This window comes from Chiloscyllium plagiosum, unplaced genomic scaffold, assembly GCF_037043375.1.
Source record: "Chiloscyllium plagiosum isolate Xiang-an unplaced genomic scaffold, Cpla_swu_hap1 HiC_scaffold_21, whole genome shotgun sequence".
NCBI classification, from domain to species: domain Eukaryota; kingdom Metazoa; phylum Chordata; class Chondrichthyes; order Orectolobiformes; family Hemiscylliidae; genus Chiloscyllium; species Chiloscyllium plagiosum.
In genome coordinates, this window is record NW_028270159.1 from 7,692,126 (window position 1) to 7,717,671 (window position 25,546).

A 25,546-nucleotide genomic window follows, 5' to 3' on the forward strand; every position below is an offset into this window, starting at 1 on the left:
TACCCCTCACCCCATCCCCACACCCCATACCCCTCACCCCATCCCCACACCCCATACCCCTCACCCCATACCCCTCACCCCATCCCCACACCCCGTACCCCACACCCCATACCCCACACCCTGTACCCCACACCCCATACCCCTCACCCCATCCCCACACCCCATACCCCACACCTCATACCCCTCACCCCATCCCCACACCCCATACCCCACACCCCATCCCCACACCCCATCCCCACACCCCATACCCCTCACCCCATCCCCACACCCCATACCCCTCACCCCATCCCCACACCCCATACCCCTCACCCCATACCCCTCACCCCATCCCCACACCCCATACCCCACACCCCATCCCCACACCCCATACCCCACACCCTGTACCCCACACCCCATACCCCTCACCCCATCCCCACACCCCATACCCCTCACCCCATCCCCACACCCCATCCCCACACCCCATACCCCTCACCCCATCCCCACACCCCATACCCCTCACCCCATCCCCACACCCCATACCCCTCACCCCATACCCCTCACCCCATCCCCACACCCCATACCCCACACCCCATCCCCACACCCCATACCCCACACCCTGTACCCCACACCCCATACCCCTCACCCCATCCCCACACCCCATACCCCACACCCCATCCCCACACCCCATACCCCACACCCTGTACCCCACACCCCATACCCCTCACCCCATCCCCACACCCCATCCCCACACCCCATACCCCTCACCCCATACCCCTTTCCCCACACCCCATACCCCACACCCCATTCCCACACCGCATACCCCACACCCTGTACCCCACACCCCATACCCCTCACCCCATCCCCACACCCCATACCCCACACCCCATACCCCTCACCCCATCCCCACACCCCATACCCCACACCCCATCCCCACACCCCATTCCCCACACCCCATACCCTACACCCCATACCCCTCACCCCATCCCCACACCCCATACACCACACCCCATACCCCACACCCCATCCCCACACCCCATACCCCACACCCCATACCCCACACCCCATACCTCTCACCCCATCCCCACACCCCATACCCCTCACCCCATCCCCACACCCCATACCCCACACCCCATCCCCACACCCCATACCACACGCCCCATCCCCACACCCCATACCCCTCACCCCATACCCCTCACCCCATCCCCACACCCCATACCCCACACCCCATCCCCACACCCAATACCCCTCACCCCATCCCCACACCCCATACCCCACACCTCATACCCCTCACCCCATCCCCACACCCCATCCCCACACGCCACACCCCACACCCCACACCTCATCCCCATACCCCCATCCACCCACACCCCATATCCCACACCTGAAACCCCACACCCCACACCCCAACCCCACACCTCATTCCCACACCCCCTACCCCATACCCCAACCCCACACCCCACACCTCATCCCCATGCCCCATCCACCCACACCCCATCCCCATTCCCCCATCCACCTACCCACTCATCCACCCACACCACATCCCAACACCCCATACCCCACACCCCAACCCCATACCTCCATCCACCTACCCCCATCCACCCACACCACACCCCCACACCCCATACCCCACACCCCATCCCCACACCCACACCCCATCCCCATACCCACACCCCATCCCCATCCCCACACCCCATCCCCATTCCCCCATCCACCCACACCATATCCCCACACCCCAACACCACACCCCACACCCCATCCCCATACCCCCATCCACCTACCCCCATCCACCCACACCACATCCCCACACCCCATACCCCACACCCCATCTCCGTACCCCACACCCCATACCCCATACCCCACACCCCATCCCCACACCCCATCCCACGTCCCCCACACCCCATCCCCACACCCCATGCACCCTACACTCCATTCCCCCTACACCCCATTCCCCCACACCACTTCCTCCTAGCAAGGTAAGTGTGTTAATGTGTGTAACTGTCTAGCCCGTCAGCCTTTACAATGACCCCAGCATCATTCCCTTTTGCTCCCTTACCTCGATTAACCTGCCTTGCTCAGACTGAAGCAAACTCAGCTCTTGGCTCAAGCCAGCCTGGCCCCGCCTCAGGGCCTCACAATCCTGCCTGAGCTGGGCCGTGCGGGTCATGAGGCGGGACACTTGGTCTGCCACGGTGACCAGGAGTGCCCTGTCTTGCCCCTCTGAGGCTTTCAGCTCATCCCGGTGACCGAGTACGGCTGTGAGGAGGGATGAGTGCAGAGCTTCCAGCTGGGTCAGGTCCCCCTTGTAATCCGGGCAGTTCGGATCGATGAAGATGTTGATCCTGGAGCTGTCGGCCTGGTCGATGGTGACCAGGGCCTGCATCTTGTCCTGGCTGGTGCTGATGAGAGGACGGGTATCCGCAGTGTGGTGGTACTGGTTGAGGAAGAGGAGAGCTCCGGTCACAGCCACAGCCAGTAACACTGCCAGGAAAAGCAGCACCAGGCACAAGGTGTAACCACAGCTCAGCTTCTGGAACGAGCAGGGAATTGGAGAAATTAGGATTCATACTCAATACTTAACCAACGATGTGCTCTTTCAGACTTCACCTTCGTTAATAAATGCCCCCAAACCGTTGTGGGACAAAATCAGATGCCAAGTCAACTCTGAATGGTCAAGGCTATGCCATGAACCAATCATCACCCTCTTCTCATGCAGTAAACTTTGCTGCTTCCTTTGAAATGTAGCATGTGGCTGAGTCTACCCAGGTCAATGCAAGATGAAACGTTTGCATAACGTCTGTGGCACCCATAGGTGGCTAGCATTGCTGCCTCACAGTGCCAGGGACCTGGGTTCGATTCCAGCCTTTTTCAGCAATACTTACGATACACATGAAGGCCAGTTGGTCCATTGAGTCTGTACTGACCCTCTGAAGAACATTCGTCTGTATCCCCGTTACCCGTATTTAGCAAAGTTAACCCACCTAGCCTGCACATCCCTGAACACTACAGGGCAATTTAGCCTAGCAAATCCAGCTTTGGCAACACAGTGGCTCAGTGGTTAGCACAGCTGCCTCACAGCACCAGGGACCTGGGTTCCATTCAAGCCTTGGGTGACTGTCTGTGAGGAGTTTGCACATTGTCCCTGTATTGATGGGCCAAATGGCCTTCTTCCACACTGTAAGGATTCGATGATTCTTCTTCTACAGTTATATGTGGGAGGAAACCCACATAGACACAGGGAGAATAGACAAACTTAGACAGCTGCCCAAGGCTGGCGTTAGGTACTTTTCCCGAGGTTTCACACATGAGATGTGATTCGCACATACTAACTTCTGCAAACAGTTAAAGTTTATTAAAGCTTGTACAAGCTAGGTGACCCCCTTTGACCCTCCATACGCGAGTTGAGTCAAAGTGAGGCCCTGATCAAAGAAATCACATCCCCTTTATACAGGTCAGTTGGCTAAGCTCACAGATACTCTGGCTGCTCCCCCATAGTCACATGCCCCTCGACAACCCCCAGTTACTCACAGTCACACGTTACCCCAGGTACAATGGCAGGATGAGGTCATCCATGGAGACAATATAAATGCCCTAATCCTGGGAAATCACTACGCAGATGATTTCCTGACTCAGGGATTCCCCAAGACAATGTAGGTGCGACATATCTAGCTCCAGGGAATGGCTTATGAAAGCATTTCTGAACGGAAGAGATTGAATGATAGTTTAATTTGATAACAGTAGGAGAGTAGTAACAAATGATTGTCTAATTGGGGTGTGGGTGATTCACATTTTTGCATGAATGTTATCCCCCCCCCACTTCCAGAATGTTCACTCAGTGCTGTTTAACTCTTTAATATTACATCAATGTCAGAGTTAAATTCCAATTTAACTTTTAACATTCAACTGGAATGGAACCCAGGTCCCTGGCATTGTGAGGCAGCAGTGCTAACCACTGTGCCACCCACAGGCCTGAGAGTTTGTGCAAATTGGGTGTAAGGATGAGGATTTAAGCTTTGATGGAATGAAGGTAAGGGTTTAAAACTCAAATAAAGAGCTTCAAATGAAGTGAAGTTAAAGTCCACAGTGGCTTGAATAAGCACAACTGATTTTGCCATGAGTCCACTTGTTGACTGATGGCACTTAGAAGTGTTTAATGCAAATTAAAACCTACACAGTAATTAATGAGTCAAAATGCAAATATATTATAAACACCGAGGATTTTGTGCTGTGGGGTTTGTTTAGTTTTGCATGTCAGCCTCAAGCTGAATTTAATGAGACAGGATCTTTGTCAGGGTTCACTGTCATTTCCAACATCCTGGTGCCTATAGTGACTATCAGCTCTTCAGAAACAAGTGATTTTTTTTCTAATCTCCCCCACAAATAGCCACTCATCACAAAGGGCTTGCATTTATATAGCACCTTCCTTAATGTCAGGAGGTATTGAGGTGCATTCCAACCAATAGAGTGGTCTCTAAATACTGGAATGTAGCAAAACAGCACAAAGCAAGATCCCTGAAACAGCAATGTGAAATGAACCCAAGAATTGGCTGGCTCAGTGGTTAGCACTGCTGCCTCGCAGCACCAGGGACCTGGGTTTGATTCTACCCTTGGGCGACTGTCTGTGTGGAGTTTGCACATTCTCCCCATGTCTGCGTGGGGTTTCCTCCCACAGTCCAAAGAAGTGCAGGTTAGGGTGGATTGGCCATGGGAATTGCCCCATAGTGTCCAGAAACGTGTAGGCTAGGTGGATTAGCCATGGGGGATGTAGGGTTACAGGGAATAAGGATTGGGTAGGATGCTGTCCAGAGGGTTGGGGCAGACTTGATAGGCTGAATGGCCTCATTCTGCACTGTGGGGATTCGATGAATTTGCTTTGAAAATATTGGTTAAGGTGAGCATTAGTTTTTTAGTGCTCCCAGTGACTCCCTGTTCATCCTCAAATAACAGTGAAAGGCTCTTTGCCCGTGTGTCTTGGCTCAGCATCTCTGTCCTGGAGGGCAGCACCTCAGACAGTGCAGCTGTCAGGTAGCGCTGCACTGGGCTGTCCAGCCAGGGTTCTGTACTCACAGCAGGAGAGTGGGACTTGAACCCACGATGAAAATAGCCCTTGAAACTTTGTAAGCAACGTGTTCGGAGAGCTTATGACACACCTGACTCTGAGAACAAGAGGCAGAAACCCACCACATCTCATCTTTTAAGCTCCTCTGATCACCTCTCCTCTCCTCACTGCTGGAGCTCCCTGCCTTCAGTGGGTGTTAGCGTTCCTTGCTGGTGATCTTGCTGAGGAACCACTGGGTTAATGTGTCGGACAAACCCTGTGACTCTCCACACAAATCCGGCATGTCCTGGGTTTCACATCGTCACCACTGCAAATTTAACAGAACAACACACAAAGCTGGTCGTTTCTGAGTCTGTTTAATTTATTTTGCAGGATGTGAGCCCTACGGCGTTGTTGGGATTTCCATCCACGCAGTTACCCCCCTGGAGAAGTAATGGTTGCCACCTTATTAAACTGCCTGTCGTGAATATGATTGCTGGATCGCCTCAGAGGAACAATTAAGAGTTGATTAATATTTGGAAGTTTCTGGTGGTGGTGATGGCACAGCCCAGATCCTGTCAGTTTGGTTTTACCATCCAATGAGACCCACAAATAACAATATGTTGATGAATTATTAATCTGAATCAGTAATGTGGGGTGAGTGATTAAGTATTGACGAGTAATGGCACATGTTACATTGCGAGTCACCCACTTAGTCAGTCTGTCTTCTATAATCGCTTGTTTGTCTATCAATGTTCAATAGACTCTCCAGGTTGTCCCCTCCCCTCACCAAACCAACTCCCCAACTGCCTCAAATTAACCCCTTTTATGTCTCATTCTCGGGGCTGCTTTTACACATCCCTGAAAATAAGCGCTTGAAATTTTCGAAGCAATGTGTTCAGAGATGCTTCGACACACCTCAGGAGCGCATGGGATTTGAACACAGTCCTCCAGCATCACAGGTAGAGGCACTACCACTGCAACAAGATGACCCGAAAATTGGCCCCACTTTGGAATCCAGAGATGCTACAAAGCACTGCTGTGTGTTTACTTTCCCACCTCCAAATTACTGGGTTACTATGCTCTGTTATCCTCGACCAGGAAAGCACCCACGTTTCTCAGTGAATGACCAATTGTAAATAGGCCCTGAACCAGATGCTGCAGGGAGCACCAGCTGCTTTCACTGTTCCTGGGGCATGACCTGACTCATTCTTAAAGGGACAACTATTTACAACTGACAATCGAGAGACCCTTTGCACACACCTGAGGGAGCACACAGGGCCTGAGTTCATCATTCCATCCAAAACAGCACTGACCCTCCGACAGTGCGGCACTCCCTCAGCACCGACCCTCCGACAGTGCGGCACTCCCTCAGCAATGACCCTCCGACAGTGCGGCATTCCCTCAGCACTTCCCTCCGACAGTGTGGCACTCCCTCAGCAATGACCCTCCGACAGTGCCCACTCCCTCAGCACTGACCATCCGACAGTGCCCACTCCCTCAGCACTGACCCTCCGACAGTGTGGCACACCCTCAGCACTGACCCTCCGACAGTGCGGCACTCCCTCAGCACTGACCCTCCGACAGTGCAGCGCTCCCTTAGCACTGACCCTCCGACAGTGCCCACTCCCTCAGCACTGACCATCCGACAGTGCCCACTCCCTCAGCACTGACCATCCGACAGTGCCCACTCCCTCAGGGCTGACCCTCCGACAGTGCCCACTCCCTCAACACTGACCCTCCGACAGTGCAGCAGTCCCTCAGCACTGGCCCTCCAACAGTGCCCAATCCCTCAGCACTGACCCTCCGACAGTGCCCACTCCCTCAGCACTGACGCTCTGACAGTGCCCACTCCCTCAGCACTGACCCTGTGACAGTGCCCACTCCCTCAGCATTGACCGTCCAACAGTGCCCACTCCCAAAGCACTGACCCTCCGACAGAGCAGCACTCCCCCAGCACTGACCCTCTAACAGTGCAGCACTCCCTCAGCACTGACCCTCCGACAGTGTCCACTCCCTCAGCACTGACCCTGTGACAGTACCCACTTCCTCAGCGCTAACCCTCCGACAGAGCGGCACTCCCTTAGTACTGACCCGCCGACAGAGCGGCACTCCCTCAGCACTGACCCTTCGACAGTGCCAACTCCCTCAGCACTGACCCTCTGAGAGTGCGGCACTCCCTCAGCACTGACCCTGTGACAGTGCGGCACACCCTCAGCACTGAACCTGTGACAGTGCCCACTCCCTCAGCGCTGACCCACCAACAGTGCCCACTCCCTCAGCACTGACCCTGCGACAGTGCGGGACTCCCTCAGCACTGACCCTCTGACAGTGCGACACTCCCTCAGCGCTGACCCTCCGACAGTGTGGCACTCAGCACTGACCCTCTGACAGTGCCCACTCCCTCAGCACTGACCCTCCGACAGTGCCCAATCCCTCAGCACTGACCCTGCGATAGTGCGGGACTCCCTCAGCACTGACCCTGTGATAATGCAGCACTCCCTCAGCAGTGACCCTCCGACACTGTGGCACTCCCCCAGCACTGACCCTCCGACAATGCGGCACTCCCTAGGAACTGACCTGCTGACAGAGCGACACTCCCTCAGCACTGACCCTCCGACAGTGCCAACTCCCTCAGCACTGACCCTCCAACAGTGCCCACTCCCTCAGCACTTACCCTCCGACAGAACGGCACTCCCCCAGCACTGACCCTCTGACAGTGCGGCACTCCCTCAGCACTGACCCTGTGACAGTGCCCACTCCCTCAGCACTGACCCCCCGATAGTACAGCACAGCCTCAGCACTGACCCTCCGACAAAGCGGCACTCCCTCAGCACTGACCCTATGACAGTGCCCACTCTCGCAGCACTGACCCTCCAACAGAGTGGCACTCCCCCAGCACTGGCCCTCCGACAGTGCGGCACTCCCTTAGCAGTGACCCTCCGACAGTGCCAACTCCCTCAGCACTGACACTCCGACAGTGCCAACTCCCTCAGCACTGACCCTCCGACAGTGCTGCACTCCCTCAGCACTGACACTCCGACAGTGCCAACTCCCTCAGCACTGACCCTCTGAAAGTGCCAAATCTCTAAGCACTGACCCTTCGACAGTGCTGCACTCCCTCAGCACTGACACTCCGACAGTGCGGCACTCCCTCAGCGCTGGCCCTTTGACAGTGCCCACTCCCACAGCACTGACCCTCGGACAGTGCCCACTCCCTCAGCACTGACCCTGTGACAGTGCGGCACTCCCTCAGCGCTGGCCCTTTGACAGTGCCCACTCCCACAGCACTGACCCTCGGACAGTGCCCACTCCCTCAGCACTGACCCTGTGACAGTGCAGCACTCCCTCAGCGCTGACCCTTTGACAGTGCCCACTCCCACAGCACTGACCCTCGGACAGTGCCCACTCCCTCAGCACTGACCCTTCGACAGAGCGGCACTCCCACACCACTGACCCTCCGACAGTGCCCACTCGCTCAGCACTGACACTCCGACAGTGCCCATTCCCTCAGCACTGACCCTGCGACAGTGCGGCACTCCCTCAGCACTGACCCTCCAATAGTGCGGCACTACCTCAGCACTGACCCTCCGACAGAGCGGCACTCCCTCAGCACAGACCCTGTGACAGTGCGGCGCTCCGTCAGCACTGACCCTGTGACAGTGCAGCACTCCCTCAGCACTGACCCTGTGACAGTGCGGCACTCCCTCAGCACTGGCCCTCTGACAGTGCGGCACTCCCTCAGCACTGACCCTGTGACAGTGCGCCACTCCCTTAGTACTGACCCTGTGACAGTGTGACACTCCCTCAGCACTGACCCTGTGACAGTGCCCACTCCCTCAGCACTGACCCTGTGACAGTGCCCACTCCCACAGCACTGACCCTCGGACAGTGCCCACTCCCTCAGCACTGACCCTTCGACAGAGCGGCACTCCCACACCACTGACCCTCCGACAGTGCCCACTCGCTCAGCACTGACACTCCGACAGTGCCCATTCCCTCAGCACTGACCCTGCGACAGTGCGGCACTCCCTCAGCACTGACCCTCCAATAGTGCGGCACTACCTCAGCACTGACCCTCCGACAGAGCGGCACTCCCTCAGCACTGACCCTGTGACAGTGCGCCACTCCCTTAGTACTGACCCTGTGACAGTGTGACACTCCCTCAACACTGACCCTCCGACAGTGCAGCAGTCCCTCAGCACTGGCCCTCCAACAGTGCCCAATCCCTCAGCACTGACCCTCCGACAGTGCCCACTCCCTCAGCACTGACGCTCTGACAGTGCCCACTCCCTCAGCACTGACCCTGTGACAGTGCCCACTCCCTCAGCATTGACCGTCCAACAGTGCCCACTCCCAAAGCACTGACCCTCCGACAGAGCAGCACTCCCCCAGCACTGACCCTCTAACAGTGCAGCACTCCCTCAGCACTGACCCTCCGACAGTGTCCACTCCCTCAGCACTGACCCTGTGACAGTACCCACTTCCTCAGCGCTAACCCTCCGACAGAGCGGCACTCCCTTAGTACTGACCCGCCGACAGAGCGGCACTCCCTCAGCACTGACCCTTCGACAGTGCCAACTCCCTCAGCACTGACCCTCTGAGAGTGCGGCACTCCCTCAGCACTGACCCTGTGACAGTGCGGCACACCCTCAGCACTGAACCTGTGACAGTGCCCACTCCCTCAGCGCTGACCCACCAACAGTGCCCACTCCCTCAGCACTGACCCTGCGACAGTGCGGGACTCCCTCAGCACTGACCCTCTGACAGTGCGACACTCCCTCAGCGCTGACCCTCCGACAGTGTGGCACTCAGCACTGACCCTCTGACAGTGCCCACTCCCTCAGCACTGACCCTCCGACAGTGCCCAATCCCTCAGCACTGACCCTGCGATAGTGCGGGACTCCCTCAGCACTGACCCTGTGATAATGCAGCACTCCCTCAGCAGTGACCCTCCGACACTGTGGCACTCCCCCAGCACTGACCCTCCGACAATGCGGCACTCCCTAGGAACTGACCTGCTGACAGAGCGACACTCCCTCAGCACTGACCCTCCGACAGTGCCAACTCCCTCAGCACTGACCCTCCAACAGTGCCCACTCCCTCAGCACTTACCCTCCGACAGAACGGCACTCCCCCAGCACTGACCCTCTGACAGTGCGGCACTCCCTCAGCACTGACCCTGTGACAGTGCCCACTCCCTCAGCACTGACCCCCCGATAGTACAGCACAGCCTCAGCACTGACCCTCCGACAAAGCGGCACTCCCTCAGCACTGACCCTATGACAGTGCCCACTCTCGCAGCACTGACCCTCCAACAGAGTGGCACTCCCCCAGCACTGGCCCTCCGACAGTGCGGCACTCCCTTAGCAGTGACCCTCCGACAGTGCCAACTCCCTCAGCACTGACACTCCGACAGTGCCAACTCCCTCAGCACTGACCCTCCGACAGTGCTGCACTCCCTCAGCACTGACACTCCGACAGTGCCAACTCCCTCAGCACTGACCCTCTGAAAGTGCCAAATCTCTAAGCACTGACCCTTCGACAGTGCTGCACTCCCTCAGCACTGACACTCCGACAGTGCGGCACTCCCTCAGCGCTGGCCCTTTGACAGTGCCCACTCCCACAGCACTGACCCTCGGACAGTGCCCACTCCCTCAGCACTGACCCTGTGACAGTGCGGCACTCCCTCAGCGCTGGCCCTTTGACAGTGCCCACTCCCACAGCACTGACCCTCGGACAGTGCCCACTCCCTCAGCACTGACCCTGTGACAGTGCAGCACTCCCTCAGCGCTGACCCTTTGACAGTGCCCACTCCCACAGCACTGACCCTCGGACAGTGCCCACTCCCTCAGCACTGACCCTTCGACAGAGCGGCACTCCCACACCACTGACCCTCCGACAGTGCCCACTCACTCAGCACTGACACTCCGACAGTGCCCATTCCCTCAGCACTGACCCTGCGACAGTGCGGCACTCCCTCAGCACTGACCCTCCAATAGTGCGGCACTACCTCAGCACTGACCCTCCGACAGAGCGGCACTCCCTCAGCACAGACCCTGTGACAGTGCGGCGCTCCGTCAGCACTGACCCTGTGACAGTGCAGCACTCCCTCAGCACTGACCCTGTGACAGTGCGGCACTCCCTCAGCACTGGCCCTCTGACAGTGCGGCACTCCCTCAGCACTGACCCTGTGACAGTGCAGCACTCCCTCAGCACTGACCCTGTGACAGTGCGGCACTCCCTCAGCACTGACCCTCTGACAGTGCGGCACTCCCTCAGCACTGACCCTGTGACAGTGCGCCACTCCCTTAGTACTGACCCTGTGACAGTGTGACACTCCCTCAGCACTGACCCTGTGACAGTGCCCACTCCCTCAGCACTGACCCTGTGGAAATGCAGCACTCCCTCAGCACTGACCCTGTGACAGTGCCCACTCCCTCAGCACTGACCCTGTGGAAATGCAGCACTCCCTCAGCACTGACCCTCCAAAAGTGCGGCACTCCCTCGGCACTGACCTTGTGACAGTACAGCACTCCGTCAGCACTGACCCTGTGACAGTGCCCACTCCCACACCACTGACCCTCCGACAGTGCCCACTCCCTCAGCACTAACCCTCCGACAGTGCCCACTCCTTCAGCACTGACCCTCCTACAGTGCCCACTCCCACAGCACTAACCCTCCGATAGTGCCCACTCGCTCAGCACTGACCCTGTGACAGTGCCCACTCCCTCAGCACTGACCCACCAACAATGTCCACTCCCTCAGCACTGACCCTGTGTCAGTGCGGCACTCCCTCAGCACTGACCCTCCGACAGTACCCACTCTCTCAGCACTGACCCTCTGATAGTACGGCACTCCCTCAGCACTGACCCTGCGACAGTGCAGCACTCCCTCAGCACTGACCCTCCATCAGAGTGGCACACCCTCAGCACTGACCCTCCGACAGTGCGGCACTCCCTCAACACTGACCCTCCGACAGTGCAGCAGTCCCTCAGCACTGGCCCTCCAACAGTGCCTTATCCCTCAGCACTGACCCTCCGACAGTGCAGCAGTCCCTCAGCACTGACCCTCTGACAGTGTGGCACTCCCTCAGCACTGACCCTCCGACAGTGCCCACTCCCTCAGCACTGACGCTCTGACAGTGCCCAATCCCTCAGCACTGACCCTCCGACAGTGCCCACTCCCTCAGCACTGACGCTCTGACAGTGCCCACTCCCTCAGCACTGACCCTGTGACAGTGCCCACTCCCTCAGCATTGACCGTCCAACAGTGCCCACTCCCAAAGCACTGACCCTCCGACAGAGCAGCACTCCCCCAGCACTGACCCTCTAACAGTGCAGCACTCCCTCAGCACTGACCCTCCGACAGTGTCCACTCCCTCAGCACTGACCCTGTGACAGTACCCACTTCCTCAGCGCTAACCCTCCGACAGAGCGGCACTCCCTTAGTACTGACCCGCCGACAGAGCGGCACTCCCTCAGCACTGACCCTTCGACAGTGCCAACTCCCTCAGCACTGACCCTCTGAGAGTGCGGCACTCCCTCAGCACTGACCCTGTGACAGTGCGGCACACCCTCAGCACTGAACCTGTGACAGTGCCCACTCCCTCAGCGCTGACCCACCAACAGTGCCCACTCCCTCAGCACTGACCCTGCGACAGTGCGGGACTCCCTCAGCACTGACCCTCTGACAGTGCGACACTCCCTCAGCGCTGACCCTCCGACAGTGTGGCACTCAGCACTGACCCTCTGACAGTGCCCACTCCCTCAGCACTGACCCTCCGACAGTGCCCAATCCCTCAGCACTGACCCTGCGATAGTGCGGGACTCCCTCAGCACTGACCCTGTGATAATGCAGCACTCCCTCAGCAGTGACCCTCCGACACTGTGGCACTCCCCCAGCACTGACCCTCCGACAATGCGGCACTCCCTAGGAACTGACCTGCTGACAGAGCGACACTCCCTCAGCACTGACCCTCCGACAGTGCCAACTCCCTCAGCACTGACCCTCCAACAGTGCCCACTCCCTCAGCACTTACCCTCCGACAGAACGGCACTCCCCCAGCACTGACCCTCTGACAGTGCGGCACTCCCTCAGCACTGACCCTGTGACAGTGCCCACTCCCTCAGCACTGACCCCCCGATAGTACAGCACAGCCTCAGCACTGACCCTCCGACAAAGCGGCACTCCCTCAGCACTGACCCTATGACAGTGCCCACTCTCGCAGCACTGACCCTCCAACAGAGTGGCACTCCCCCAGCACTGGCCCTCCGACAGTGCGGCACTCCCTTAGCAGTGACCCTCCGACAGTGCCAACTCCCTCAGCACTGACACTCCGACAGTGCCAACTCCCTCAGCACTGACCCTCCGACAGTGCTGCACTCCCTCAGCACTGACACTCCGACAGTGCCAACTCCCTCAGCACTGACCCTCTGAAAGTGCCAAATCTCTAAGCACTGACCCTTCGACAGTGCTGCACTCCCTCAGCACTGACACTCCGACAGTGCGGCACTCCCTCAGCGCTGGCCCTGTGACAGTGCCCACTCCCACAGCACTGACCCTCGGACAGTGCCCACTCCCTCAGCACTGACCCTGTGACAGTGCAGCACTCCCTCAGCGCTGACCCTTTGACAGTGCCCACTCCCACAGCACTGACCCTCGGACAGTGCCCACTCTCTCAGCACTGGCCCTGTGACAGTGCAGCACTCCCTCAGCGCTGGCCCTTTGACAGTGCCCACTCCCACAGCACTGACCCTCGGACAGTACCCACTCCCTCAGCACTGACCCTGTGACAGTGCGGCACTCCCTCAGCGCTGGCCCTTTGACAGTGCCCACTCCCACAGCACTGACCCTCGGACAGTGCCCACTCCCTCAGCACTGACCCTTCGACAGAGCGGCACTCCCACACCACTGACCCTCCGACAGTGCCCACTCGCTCAGCACTGACACTCCGACAGTGCCCATTCCCTCAGCACTGACCCTGCGACAGTGCGGCACTCCCTCAGCACTGACCCTCCAATAGTGTGGCACTACCTCAGCACTGACCCTCCGACAGAGCGGCACTCCCTCAGCACAGACCCTGTGACAGTGCGGCGCTCCGTCAGCACTGACCCTGTGACAGTGCAGCACTCCCTCAGCACTGACCCTGTGACAGTGCGGCACTCCCTCAGCACTGACCCTCTGACAGTGCGGCACTCCCTCAGCACTGACCCTGTGACAGTGCGCCACTCCCTTAGTACTGACCCTGCGACAGTGTGACACTCCCTCAGCACTGACCCTGTGACAGTGCCCACTCCCTCAGCACTGACCCTGTGGAAATGCAGCACTCCCTCAGCACTGACCCTGTGACAGTGCCCACTCCCTCAGCACTGACCCTGTGGAAATGCAGCACTCCCTCAGCACTGACCCTCCAAAAGTGCGGCACTCCCTCGGCACTGACCCTGTGACAGTACAGCACTCCGTCAGCACTGACCCTGTGACAGTGCCCACTCCCACACCACTGACCCTCCGACAGTGCCCACTCCCTCAGCACTAACCCTCCGACAGTGCCCACTCCTTCAGCACTGACCCTCCTACAGTGCCCACTCCCACAGCACTAACCCTCCGATAGTGCCCACTCGCTCAGCACTGACCCTGTGACAGTGCCCACTCCCTCAGCACTGACCCACCAACAATGTCCACTCCCTCAGCACTGACCCTGTGTCAGTGCGGCACTCCCTCAGCACTGACCCTCCGACAGTACCCACTCTCTCAGCACTGACCCTCTGATAGTACGGCACTCCCTCAGCACTGACCCTGCGACAGTGCAGCACTCCCTCAGCACTGACCCTCCATCAGAGTGGCACACCCTCAGCACTGACCCTCCGACAGTGCGGCACTCCCTCAACACTGACCCTCCGACAGTGCAGCAGTCCCTCAGCACTGGCCCTCCAACAGTGCCTTATCCCTCAGCACTGACCCTCCGACAGTGCAGCAGTCCCTCAGCACTGACCCTCTGACAGTGTGGCACTCCCTCAGCACTGACCCTCCGACAGTGCCCACTCCCTCAGCACTGACGCTCTGACAGTGCCCACTCCCTCAGCACTGACCCTGTGACAGTGCCCACTCCCTCAGCATTGACCGTCCAACAGTGCCCACTCCCAAAGCACTGACCCTCCGACAGAGCAGCACTCCCCCAGCACTGACCCTCTAACAGTGCAGCACTCCCTCAGCACTGAACCTCCGACAGTGTCCACTCCCTCAGCACTGACCCTGTGACAGTACCCACTTCCTCAGCGCTAACCCTCCGACAGAGCGGCACTCCCTTAGTACTGACCCGCCGACAGAGCGGCACTCCCTCAGCACTGACCCTTCGACAGTGCCAACTCCCTCAGCACTGACCCTCTGAGAGTGCGGCACTCCCTCAGCACTGACCCTGTGACAGTGTGGCAAACCCTCAGCACTGAACCTGTGACAGTGCCCACTCCCTCAGCGCTGACCCACCAACAGTGCCCACTCCCTCAGCACTGACCCTGCGACAGTGCGGGACTCCCTCAGCACTGACCCTCTGACAGTGCGACACTCCCTCAGCGCTGACCCTCCGACAGTGTGGCACTCCCTCAGCACTGACCCTCTGACAGTGCCCACTCCCTCAGCACTGACCCTCCGACAGTGCCCAATCCCTCAGCACTGACCCTGCGATAGTGCGGGACTCCCTCAGCACTGACCCTGTGATAATGCAGCACTCCCTCAGCAGTGACCCTCCGACACTGTGGCACTCCCCCTGCACTGACCCTCCGACAATGCGGCACTCCTTAGGAACTGACCCGCCAACAGAGCGACACTCCCTCAGCACTGACCCTCCGACAGTGCCAAATCCCTCAGCACTGACCCTCCAACAGTGCCCACTCCCTCAGCACTTACCCTCCGACAGAACAGCACAGCCTCAGCACTGACCCTCCGACAAAGCGGCACTCCCTCAGCACTGACCCTATGACAGTGCCCACTCTCGCAGCACTGACCCTCCAACAGAGTGGCACTCCCCTAGCACTGGCCCTCTGACAGTGCGGCACTCCCTTAGCAGTGACCCTCCGACAGTGCCAACTCCCTCAGCACTGACCCTCTGAAAGTGCCAAATCTCTAAGCACTGACCCTACGACAGTGCTGCACTCCCTCAGCACTGACACTCCGACAGTGCGGCACTCCCTCAGTGCTGGCCCTTTGACAGTGCCCACTTCCACAGCACTGACCCTCGGACAGTGCCCACTCCCTCAGCACTGACCCTGTGACAGTGCGGCACTCCCTCAGCGCTGGCCCTTTGACAGTGCCCACTCCCACAGCACTGACCCTCGGACAGTGCCCACTCCCTCAGCACTGACCCTGTGACAGTGCAGCACTCCCTCAGCGCTGACCCTTTGACAGTGCCCACTCCCACAGCACTGACCCTCGGACAGTGCCCACTCTCTCAGCACTGGCCCTGTGACAGTGCAGCACTCCCTCAGCGCTGGCCCTTTGACAGTGCCCACTCCCACAGCACTGACCCTCGGACAGTGCCCACTCCGTCAGCACTGACCCTGTGACAGTGCGGCACTCCCTCAGCGCTGGCCCTTTGACAGTGCCCACTCCCACAGCACTGACCCTCGGACAGTGCCCACTCCCTCAGCACTGACCCTCCGACAGAGCGGCACTCCCACACCACTGACCCTCCGACAGTGCCCACTCGCTCAGCACTGACACTCCGACAGTGCCCATTCCCTCAGCACTGACCCTGCGACAGTGCGGCACTCCGTCAGCACTGACCCTGTGACAGAGCGGCACTCCCTCAGCACAGACCCTGTGACAGTGCGGCGCTCCGTCAGCACTGACCCTGTGACAGTGCAGCACTCGCTCAGCACTGACCCTGTGACAGTGCGGCACTCCCTCAGCACTGACCCTCTGACAGTGCGGCACTCCCTCAGCACTGACCCTGTGACAGTGCGCCACTCCCTTAGTACTGACCCTGCGACAGTGTGACACTCCCTCAGCACTGACCCTGTGACAGTGCCCACTCCCTCAGCACTGACCCTGTGGAAATGCAGCACTCCCTCAGCACTGACCCTGTGACAGTGCCCACTCCCTCAGCACTGACCCTGTGGAAATGCAGCACTCCCTCAGCACTGACCCTCCAAAAGTGCGGCACTCCCTCGGCACTGACCCTGTGACAGGACAGCACTCCGTCAGCACTGACCCTGTGACAGTGCCCACTCCCACACCACTGACCCTCCGACAGTGCCCATTCCCTCAGCACTAACCCTCCGACAGTGCCCACTCCTTCAGCACTGACCCTCCTACAGTGCCCACTCCCACAGCACTAACCCTCCGATAGTGCCCACTCGCTCAGCACTGACCCTGTGACAGTGCCCACTCCCTCAGCACTGACCCACCAACAATGTCCACTCCCTCAGCACTGACCCTGTGTCAGTGCGGCACTCCCTCAGCACTGACCCTCCGACAGTACCCACTCTCTCAGCACTGACCCTCTGATAGTACGGCACTCCCTCAGCACTGACCCTGCGACAGTGCAGCACTCCCTCAGCACTGACCCTCCATCAGAGCGGCACACCCTCAGCACTGACCCTCCGACAGTGCGGCACTCCCTCAGCACTGAGCCTCCGACAATGCGGCACTCCCTCAGCACTGACCCTCCGACAGTGCGGCACTCCCTCAGCAATGACCCTCCGACAGTGCGGCATTCCCTCAGCACTTCCCTCCGACAGTGTGGCACTCCCTCAGCAATGACCCTCCGACAGTGCCCACTCCCTCAGCACTGACCCTCCGACAGTGCAGCACTCCCTCAGCACTGACCCTCCGACAGTGTGGCACACCCTCAGCACTGACCCTCCGACAGTGCGGCACTCCCTTAGCACTGACCCTCCGACAGTGCCCACTCCCTCAGCACTGACCATCCGACAGTGCCCACTCCCTCAGGGCTGACCCTCCGACAGTGCCCACTCCCTCAACACTGACCCTCCGACAGTGCAGCAGTCCCTCAGCACTGGCCCTCCAACAGTGCCCAATCCCTCAGCACTGACCCTCCGACAGTGCAGCAGTCCCTCAGCACTGACCCTCTGACAGTGCGGCACTCCCTTAGCACTGACCCTCCGACAGTGCCCACTCCCTCAGCACTGACCATCCGACAGTGCCCACTCCCTCAGGGCTGACCCTCCGACAGTGCCCACTCCCTCAACACTGACCCTCCGACAGTGCAGCAGTCCCTCAGCACTGGCCCTCCAACAGTGCCCAATCCCTCAGCACTGACCCTCCGACAGTGTGGCACTCCCTCAGCACTGACCCTCTGACAGTGCCCACTCCCTCAGCACTGACGCTCTGACAGTGCCCACTCCCTCAGCACTGACCCTGTGACAGTGCCCACTCCCTCAGCATTGACCGTCCAACAGTGCCCACTCCCAAAGCACTGACCCTCCGACAGAGCAGCACTCCCCCAGCACTGACCCTCTAACAGTGCAGCACTCCCTCAGCACTGACCCTCCGACAGTGTCCACTCCCTCAGCACTGACCCTGTGACAGTACCCACTTCCTCAGCGCTAACCCTCCGACAGAGCGGCACTCCCTTAGTACTGACCCGCCGACAGAGCGGCACTCCCTCAGCACTGACCCTTCGACAGTGCCAACTCCCTCAGCACTGACCCTCTGAGAGTGCGGCACTCCCTCAGCACTGACCCTGTGACAGTGCGGCACACCCTCAGCACTGAACCTGTGACAGTGCCCACTCCCTCAGCGCTGACCCACCAACAGTGCCCACTCCCTCAGCACTGACCCTCCGACAGTGCGACACTCCCTCAGCGCTGACCCTCCGACAGTGTGGCACTCCCTCAGCACTGACCCTCCGACAGTGCCCAATCCCTCAGCACTGACCCTGCGATAGTGCGGGACTCCCTCAGCACTGACCCTGTGATAATGCAGCACTCCCTAGGAACTGACCCGCCGACAGAGCGACACTCCCTCAGCACTGACCCTCCGACAGTGCCAACTCCCTCAGCACTGACCCTCCAACAGTGCCCACTCCCTCAGCACTTACCCTCCGACAGAACGGCACTCCCCCAGCACTGACCCTCTGACAGTGCGGCACTCCCTCAGCACTGACCCTGTGACAGTGCCCACTCCCTCAGCACTGACCCCCCGATAGTACAGCACACCCTCAGCACTGACCCTCCGACAAAGCGGCACTCCCTCAGCACTTACCCTCCGACAGAACGGCACTCCCCCAGCACTGACCCACTGACAGTGCGGCACTCCCTCAGCACTGACCCTCCGACAGAGCCCACTCCCTCAGCACTGACCCTGTGACAGTACCCACTCCCACAGCACTGACCCTCCGACAGTGCGGCACACCCTCAGCACTGACCCTATGACAGTGCCCACTCCCTCAGCACTAACCCCCCGATAGTACAGCACACCCTCAGCACTGACCCTCCGACAAAGCGGCACTCCCTCAGCACTTATCCTCCGACAGAACGGCACTCCCCCAGCACTGACCCACTGACAGTGCGGCACTCCCTCAGCACTGACCCTCCGACAGAGCCCACTCCCTCAGCACTGACCCTGTGACAGTACCCACTCCCACAGCACTGACCCTCCGACAGTGCGGCACTCCCTCAGCAGTGACCCTCCAACAGAGTGGCACTCCCTTAGCACTGACCCTCCGACAGAGCGGCACTCCCTCAGCACTGACCCTCCGACAGAGCCCACTCCCTCAGCACTGACCCTGTGACAGTACCCACTCCCACAGCACTGACCCTTGACAGTGCGGCACTCCCTCAGCAGTGACCCTCCAACAGAGCGGCACTCCCTTAGCACTGACCCTCCGACAGAGCGGCACTCCCTCAGCACTGACCCTCCGACAGTGCCAACTCCCTCAGCACTGACTGTCTGAAAGTGCAGCACTCCCTCAGCACTGACCCTCTGACAGTGTGGCATTCCCTCAGCGCTGACCCTCCGACAGTGCCAACTCCCTCAGCACTGACCGTCTGACAGTGCAGCACTCCCTCACACTGACCCTCTGACAGTGTGGCATTCCCTCAGCACTGACCCTCCGACAGAGCGGCACTCCCTCAGCATGACCCTCTGACAGTGCGGGACTCCCTCAGCACTGAACCTGTGACAGTGCCCACTCCCAAACCACTGACCCTCCGACAGTGCCCACTCGCTCAGCACTGACCCTGCGACAGTGCGGCACTCCCTCAGCACTGACCCTCCAATAGTGCGGCACTACCTCAGCACTGACCCTCCGACAGAGCGGCACTCCCTCAGCACAGACCCTGTGACAGTGCGGCGCTCCGTCAGCACTGACCCTCTGACAGTGCGGCACTCCCTCAGCACTGACCCTCTGACAGTGCGGCACTCCCTCAGCACTGACCCTGTGACAGTGCGCCACTCCCTTAGTACTGACCCTGCGACAGTGTGACACTCCCACACCACTGACCCTCCGACAGTGCCCACTCCCTCAGCACTAACCCTCCGACAGTGCCCACTCCTTCAGCACTGACCCTCCAACAGTGCCCACTCCCACAGCACTAACCCTCCGATAGTGCCCACTCGCTCAGCACTGACCCTGTGACAGTGCCCACTCCCTCAGCACTGACCCACCAACAATGTCCACTCCCTCAGCACGGACCCTGTGTCAGTGCGGCACTCCCTCAGCACTGACCCTCCGACAGTACCCACTCTCTCAGCACTGACCCTCTGATAGTACGGCACTCCCTCAGCACTGACCCTGCGACAGTGCAGCACTCCCTCAGCACTGACCCTCCATCAGAGCGGCACACCCTCAGCACTGACCCTCCGACAGTGCGGCACTCCCTCAGCACTGAGCCTCCGACAATGTGGCACTCCTTCAGCACTGACCTCCGACAGTGTGGCACTCCCTCAGCACTGACCCTTCGACAGTATGGCACTCCCTCAGCACTTACCCTCCCACAGTGTGGCACTCCCTCAGCACTGACCCTTCGACAGTGTGGCACTCCCTCAGCACTGACCCTCCCACAGTATGGCACTCCCTCAGCACTGACCCTCCACAGTGTGGCACTCCCTCAGCACTGACCCTGAGACAGTGCAGCACTCCCTCAGTACTGACCCTCTGACAGTGCCACTCCCTCAGTGCTGAACCACCAACAATGTCCACTCCCTCAGCACTGACCCTGTGACAGTGCGGCACTCCCTCAGCACTGACCCTCCGACAGTGCCCACTCACTCAGCACTGACGCTCCGACAGTGCCCACTCTCTGAGCACTGACCCTCTGAAAGTGCGGCACTCCCTCAGCACTGACCCTGCGACAGTGCAGCACTCCCTCAGCACTGATCCTCCGACAGTGTGGCACTCCCTCAGCACTGACCCTCCGACAGTGCGGTACTCCCTCAGCACTTACCCTCCGACAGAATGGCACTCCCTCAGCACTGTCCCTCCGACAGTGCGGCACTCCCTCAGCACTGACCCTGTGACACTGACCCCTCCCTCAGCACTGACCCTCCGACAGTGCCCACTCCCTCAGCGCTGACCCTCTGACAGTGCCCACTCCCTCAGCACTGACCCTTTGACAGTGCGGCACTCCCTCAGCACTGACCCTCCGAAAGTGCGGCACGCCCACAGCACTGACCCTATGACAGTGCCCACTCCCTCAGCACTGACCCTCCAACAGAGTGGCACTCCCACAGCACTGGCCCTCCGACAGTGCGGCACTCCCTTAGCAGTGACCCTCCGACAGTGCTAACTCCCTCAGCACTGACCCTCTGAAAGTGCCAAATCTCTAAGCACTGACCCTACGACAGTGCTGCACTCCCTCAGCACTGACACTCCGACAGTGCCCACTCCCTCAGCACTGACCCTCGGACAGTGCCCACTCCCTCAGCACTGACCCTGTGACAGTGCCCACTCCCTCAGCACTGACCCTCCGACAGTGCCCACTCCCTCAGCGCTGACCCTCTGACAGTGCCCACTCCCTCAGCACTGACCCTCTGATAGTACGGCACTCCCTCAGCACTGACCCTCTGATAGTGCGGCACTCCCTCAGCACTGACCCTCCGAAAGTGCGGCACGCCCACAGCACTGACCCTCCAACAGTGCCGCATTTCCTCAGCAATGACCCTATGGCAATGCGGCACTCCCTCAGCACTGACCGTCCGACAGGGCGGCACTCCGTCAGCACTGACCTCCCTCAGTACGGCACTTCCTCGGCACTGACCCTGTGATAGTGCGGTGTTCCTCAGCACTGACCCTTCGACAGTGCGGCACTCCCTCAGCACTGACCATCCGACAATGTGGCACTCCCTCAGCACTGACCCTCCGACAGTGCGGCACACCCTCAGCACTGACCCTATGACAGTGCCCACTCCCTCAGCACTGACCCTCCGACAGTGCGGCACACCCTCAGCACTGACCCTATGACAGTGCCCACTCCCTCAGCACTGACCCTCCAACAGAGTGGCACTCCCACAGCACTGGCCCTCCGACAGTGCGGCACTCCCTTAGCAGTGACCCTCCGACAGTGCTAACTCCCTCAGCACTGACCCTCTGAAAGTGCCAAATCTCTAAGCACTGACCCTACGACAGTGCTGCACTCCCTCAGCACTGACACTCCGACAGTGCCCACTCCCTCAGCACTGACTCTCGGACAGTGCCCACTCCCTCAGCACTGACCCTGTGACAGTGCGGCACTCCCTCAGCGCTGGCCCTTTGACAGTGCCCACTCCCACAGCACTGACCCTCGGACAGTGCCCACTCTCTCAGCACTGGCCCTGTGACAGTGCAGCACTCCCTCAGCGCTGGCCCTTTGACAGTGCCCACTCCCACAGCACTGACCCTCGGACAGTGCCCACTCCCTCAGCACTGACCCTGTGACAGTGCGGCACTCCCTCAGCGCTGGCCCTTTGACAGTGCCCACTCCCACAGCACTGACCCTCGGACAGTGCCCACTCCCTCAGCACTGACCCTTCGACAGAGCGGCACTCCCACACCACTGACCCTCAGACAGTGCCCACTCGCTCAGCACTGACACTCCGACAGTGCCCATTCCCTCAGCACTGACCCTGCGACAGTGCGGCACTCCCTCAGCACTGACCCTCCAATAGTGTGGCACTACCTCAGCACTGACCCTCCGACAGAGCGGCACTCCCTCAGCAGAGACCCTGTGACAGTGCGGCGCTCCGTCAGCACTGACCCTGTGACAGTGCAGCACTCCCTCAGCACTGACCCTGTGACAGTGCGGCACTCCCTCAGCACTGACCCTCTGACAGTGCGGCACTCCCTCAGCACTGACCCTGTGACAGTGCGCCACTCCCTTAGTACTGACCCTGCGACAGTGTGACACTCCCTCAGCACTGACCCTGTGACAGTGCCCACTCCCTCAGCACTGACCCTGTGGAAATGCAGCACTCCCTCAGCACTGACCCTGTGACAGTGCCCACTCCCTCAGCACTGACCCTGTGGAAATGCAGCACTCCCTCAGCACTGACCCTCCAAAAGTGCGGCACTCCCTCGGCACTGACCCTGTGACAGGACAGCACTCCGTCAGCGCTGGCCCTTTGACAGTGCCCACTCCCACAGCACTGACCCTCGGACAGTGCCCACTCCCTCAGCACTGACCCTGTGACAGTGCAGCACTCCCTCAGCGCTGGCCCTTTGACAGTGCCCACTCCCACAGCACTGACCCTCGGACAGTGCCCACTCCCTCAGCACTGACCCTGTGACAGTGCGGCACTCCCTCAGCGCTGGCCCTTTGACAGTGCCCACTCCCACAGCACTGACCCTCGGACAGTGCCCACTCCCTCAGCACTGACCCTTCGACAGAGCGGCACTCCCACACCACTGACCCTCCGACAGTGCCCACTCGCTCAGCACTGACACTCCGACAGTGCCCATTCCCTCAGCACTGACCCTGCGACAGTGCGGCACTCCCTCAGCACTGACCCTCCAATAGTGTGGCACTACCTCAGCACTGACCCTCCGACAGAGCGGCACTCCCTCAGCACAGACCCTGTGACAGTGCGGCGCTCCGTCAGCACTGACCCTGTGACAGTGCAGCACTCCCTCAGCACTGACCCTGTGACAGTGCGGCACTCCCTCAGCACTGACCCTCTGACAGTGCGGCACTCCCTCAGCACTGACCCTGTGACAGTGCGCCACTCCCTTAGTACTGACCCTGCGACAGTGTGACACTCCCTCAGCACTGACCCTGTGACAGTGCCCACTCCCTCAGCACTGACCCTGTGGAAATGCAGCACTCCCTCAGCACTGACCCTGTGACAGTGCCCACTCCCTCAGCACTGACCCTGTGGAAATGCAGCACTCCCTCAGCACTGACCCTCCAAAAGTGCGGCACTCCCTCGGCACTGACCCTGTGACAGGACAGCACTCCGTCAGCACTGACCCTGTGACAGTGCCCACTCCCACACCACTGACCCTCCGACAGTGCCCACTCCCTCAGCACTAACCCTCCGACAGTGCCCACTCCTTCAGCACTGACCCTCCAACAGTACCCACTCCCACAGCACTAACCCTCCGATAGTGCCCAATCGCTCAGCACTGACCCTGTGACAGTGCCCACTCCCTCAGCACTGACCCACCAACAATGTCCACTCCCTCAGCACTGACCCTGTGTCAGTGCGGCACTCCCTCAGCACTGACCCTCCGACAGTACCCACTCTCTCAGCACTGACCCTCTGATAGTACGGCACTCCCTCAGCACTGACCCTGCGACAGTGCAGCACTCCCTCAGCACTGACCCTCCATCAGAGCGGCACACCCTCAGCACTGACCCTCCGACAGTGCGGCACTCCCTCAGCACTGAGCCTCCGACAATGTGGCACTCCTTCAGCACTGACCTCCGACAGTGTGGCACTCCCTCAGCACTGACCCTTCGACAGTATGGCACTCCCTCAGCACTTACCCTCCCACAGTGTGGCACTCCCTCAGCACTGACCCTTCGACAGTGTGGCACTCCCTCAGCACTGACCCTCCCACAGTATGGCACTCCCTCAGCACTGACCCTCCACAGTGTGGCACTCCCTCAGCACTGACCCTGAGACAGTGCAGCACTCCCTCAGTACTGACCCTCTGACAGTGCCACTCCCTCAGTGCTGAACCACCAACAATGTCCACTCCCTCAGCACTGACCCTGTGACAGTGCGGCACTCCCTCAGCACTGACCCTCCGACAGTGCCCACTCACTCAGCACTGACGCTCCGACAGTGCCCACTCTCTGAGCACTGACCCTCTGAAAGTGCGGCACTCCCTCAGCACTGACCCTGCGACAGTGCAGCACTCCCTCAGCACTGATCCTCCGACAGTGTGGCACTCCCTCAGCACTGACCCTCCGACAGTGCGGTACTCCCTCAGCACTTACCCTCCGACAGAATGGCACTCCCTCAGCACTGTCCCTCCGACAGTGCGGCACTCCCTCAGCACTGACCCTGTGACACTGACCCCTCCCTCAGCACTGACCCTCCGACAGTGCCCACTCCCTCAGCGCTGACCCTCTGACAGTGCCCACTCCCTCA

General features: G+C 59.9%; 1 protein-coding gene across 1 annotated transcript in view; it reads right to left on the reverse strand.

Moving 5' to 3' along the window:
• Nucleotides 1–25,546, reverse strand: part of LOC122564624 (fibrinogen C domain-containing protein 1-like) — a 161,219-nt gene that overhangs the window by 54,519 nt on the left and 81,154 nt on the right. Inside the window, exon 2 of the mRNA XM_087998210.1 lies at nucleotides 2,033–2,506. Within this exon, the coding sequence (XP_087854336.1) occupies nucleotides 2,033–2,506 (474 nt within the window). The remainder of the gene's footprint in view (nucleotides 1–2,032; nucleotides 2,507–25,546) is intronic.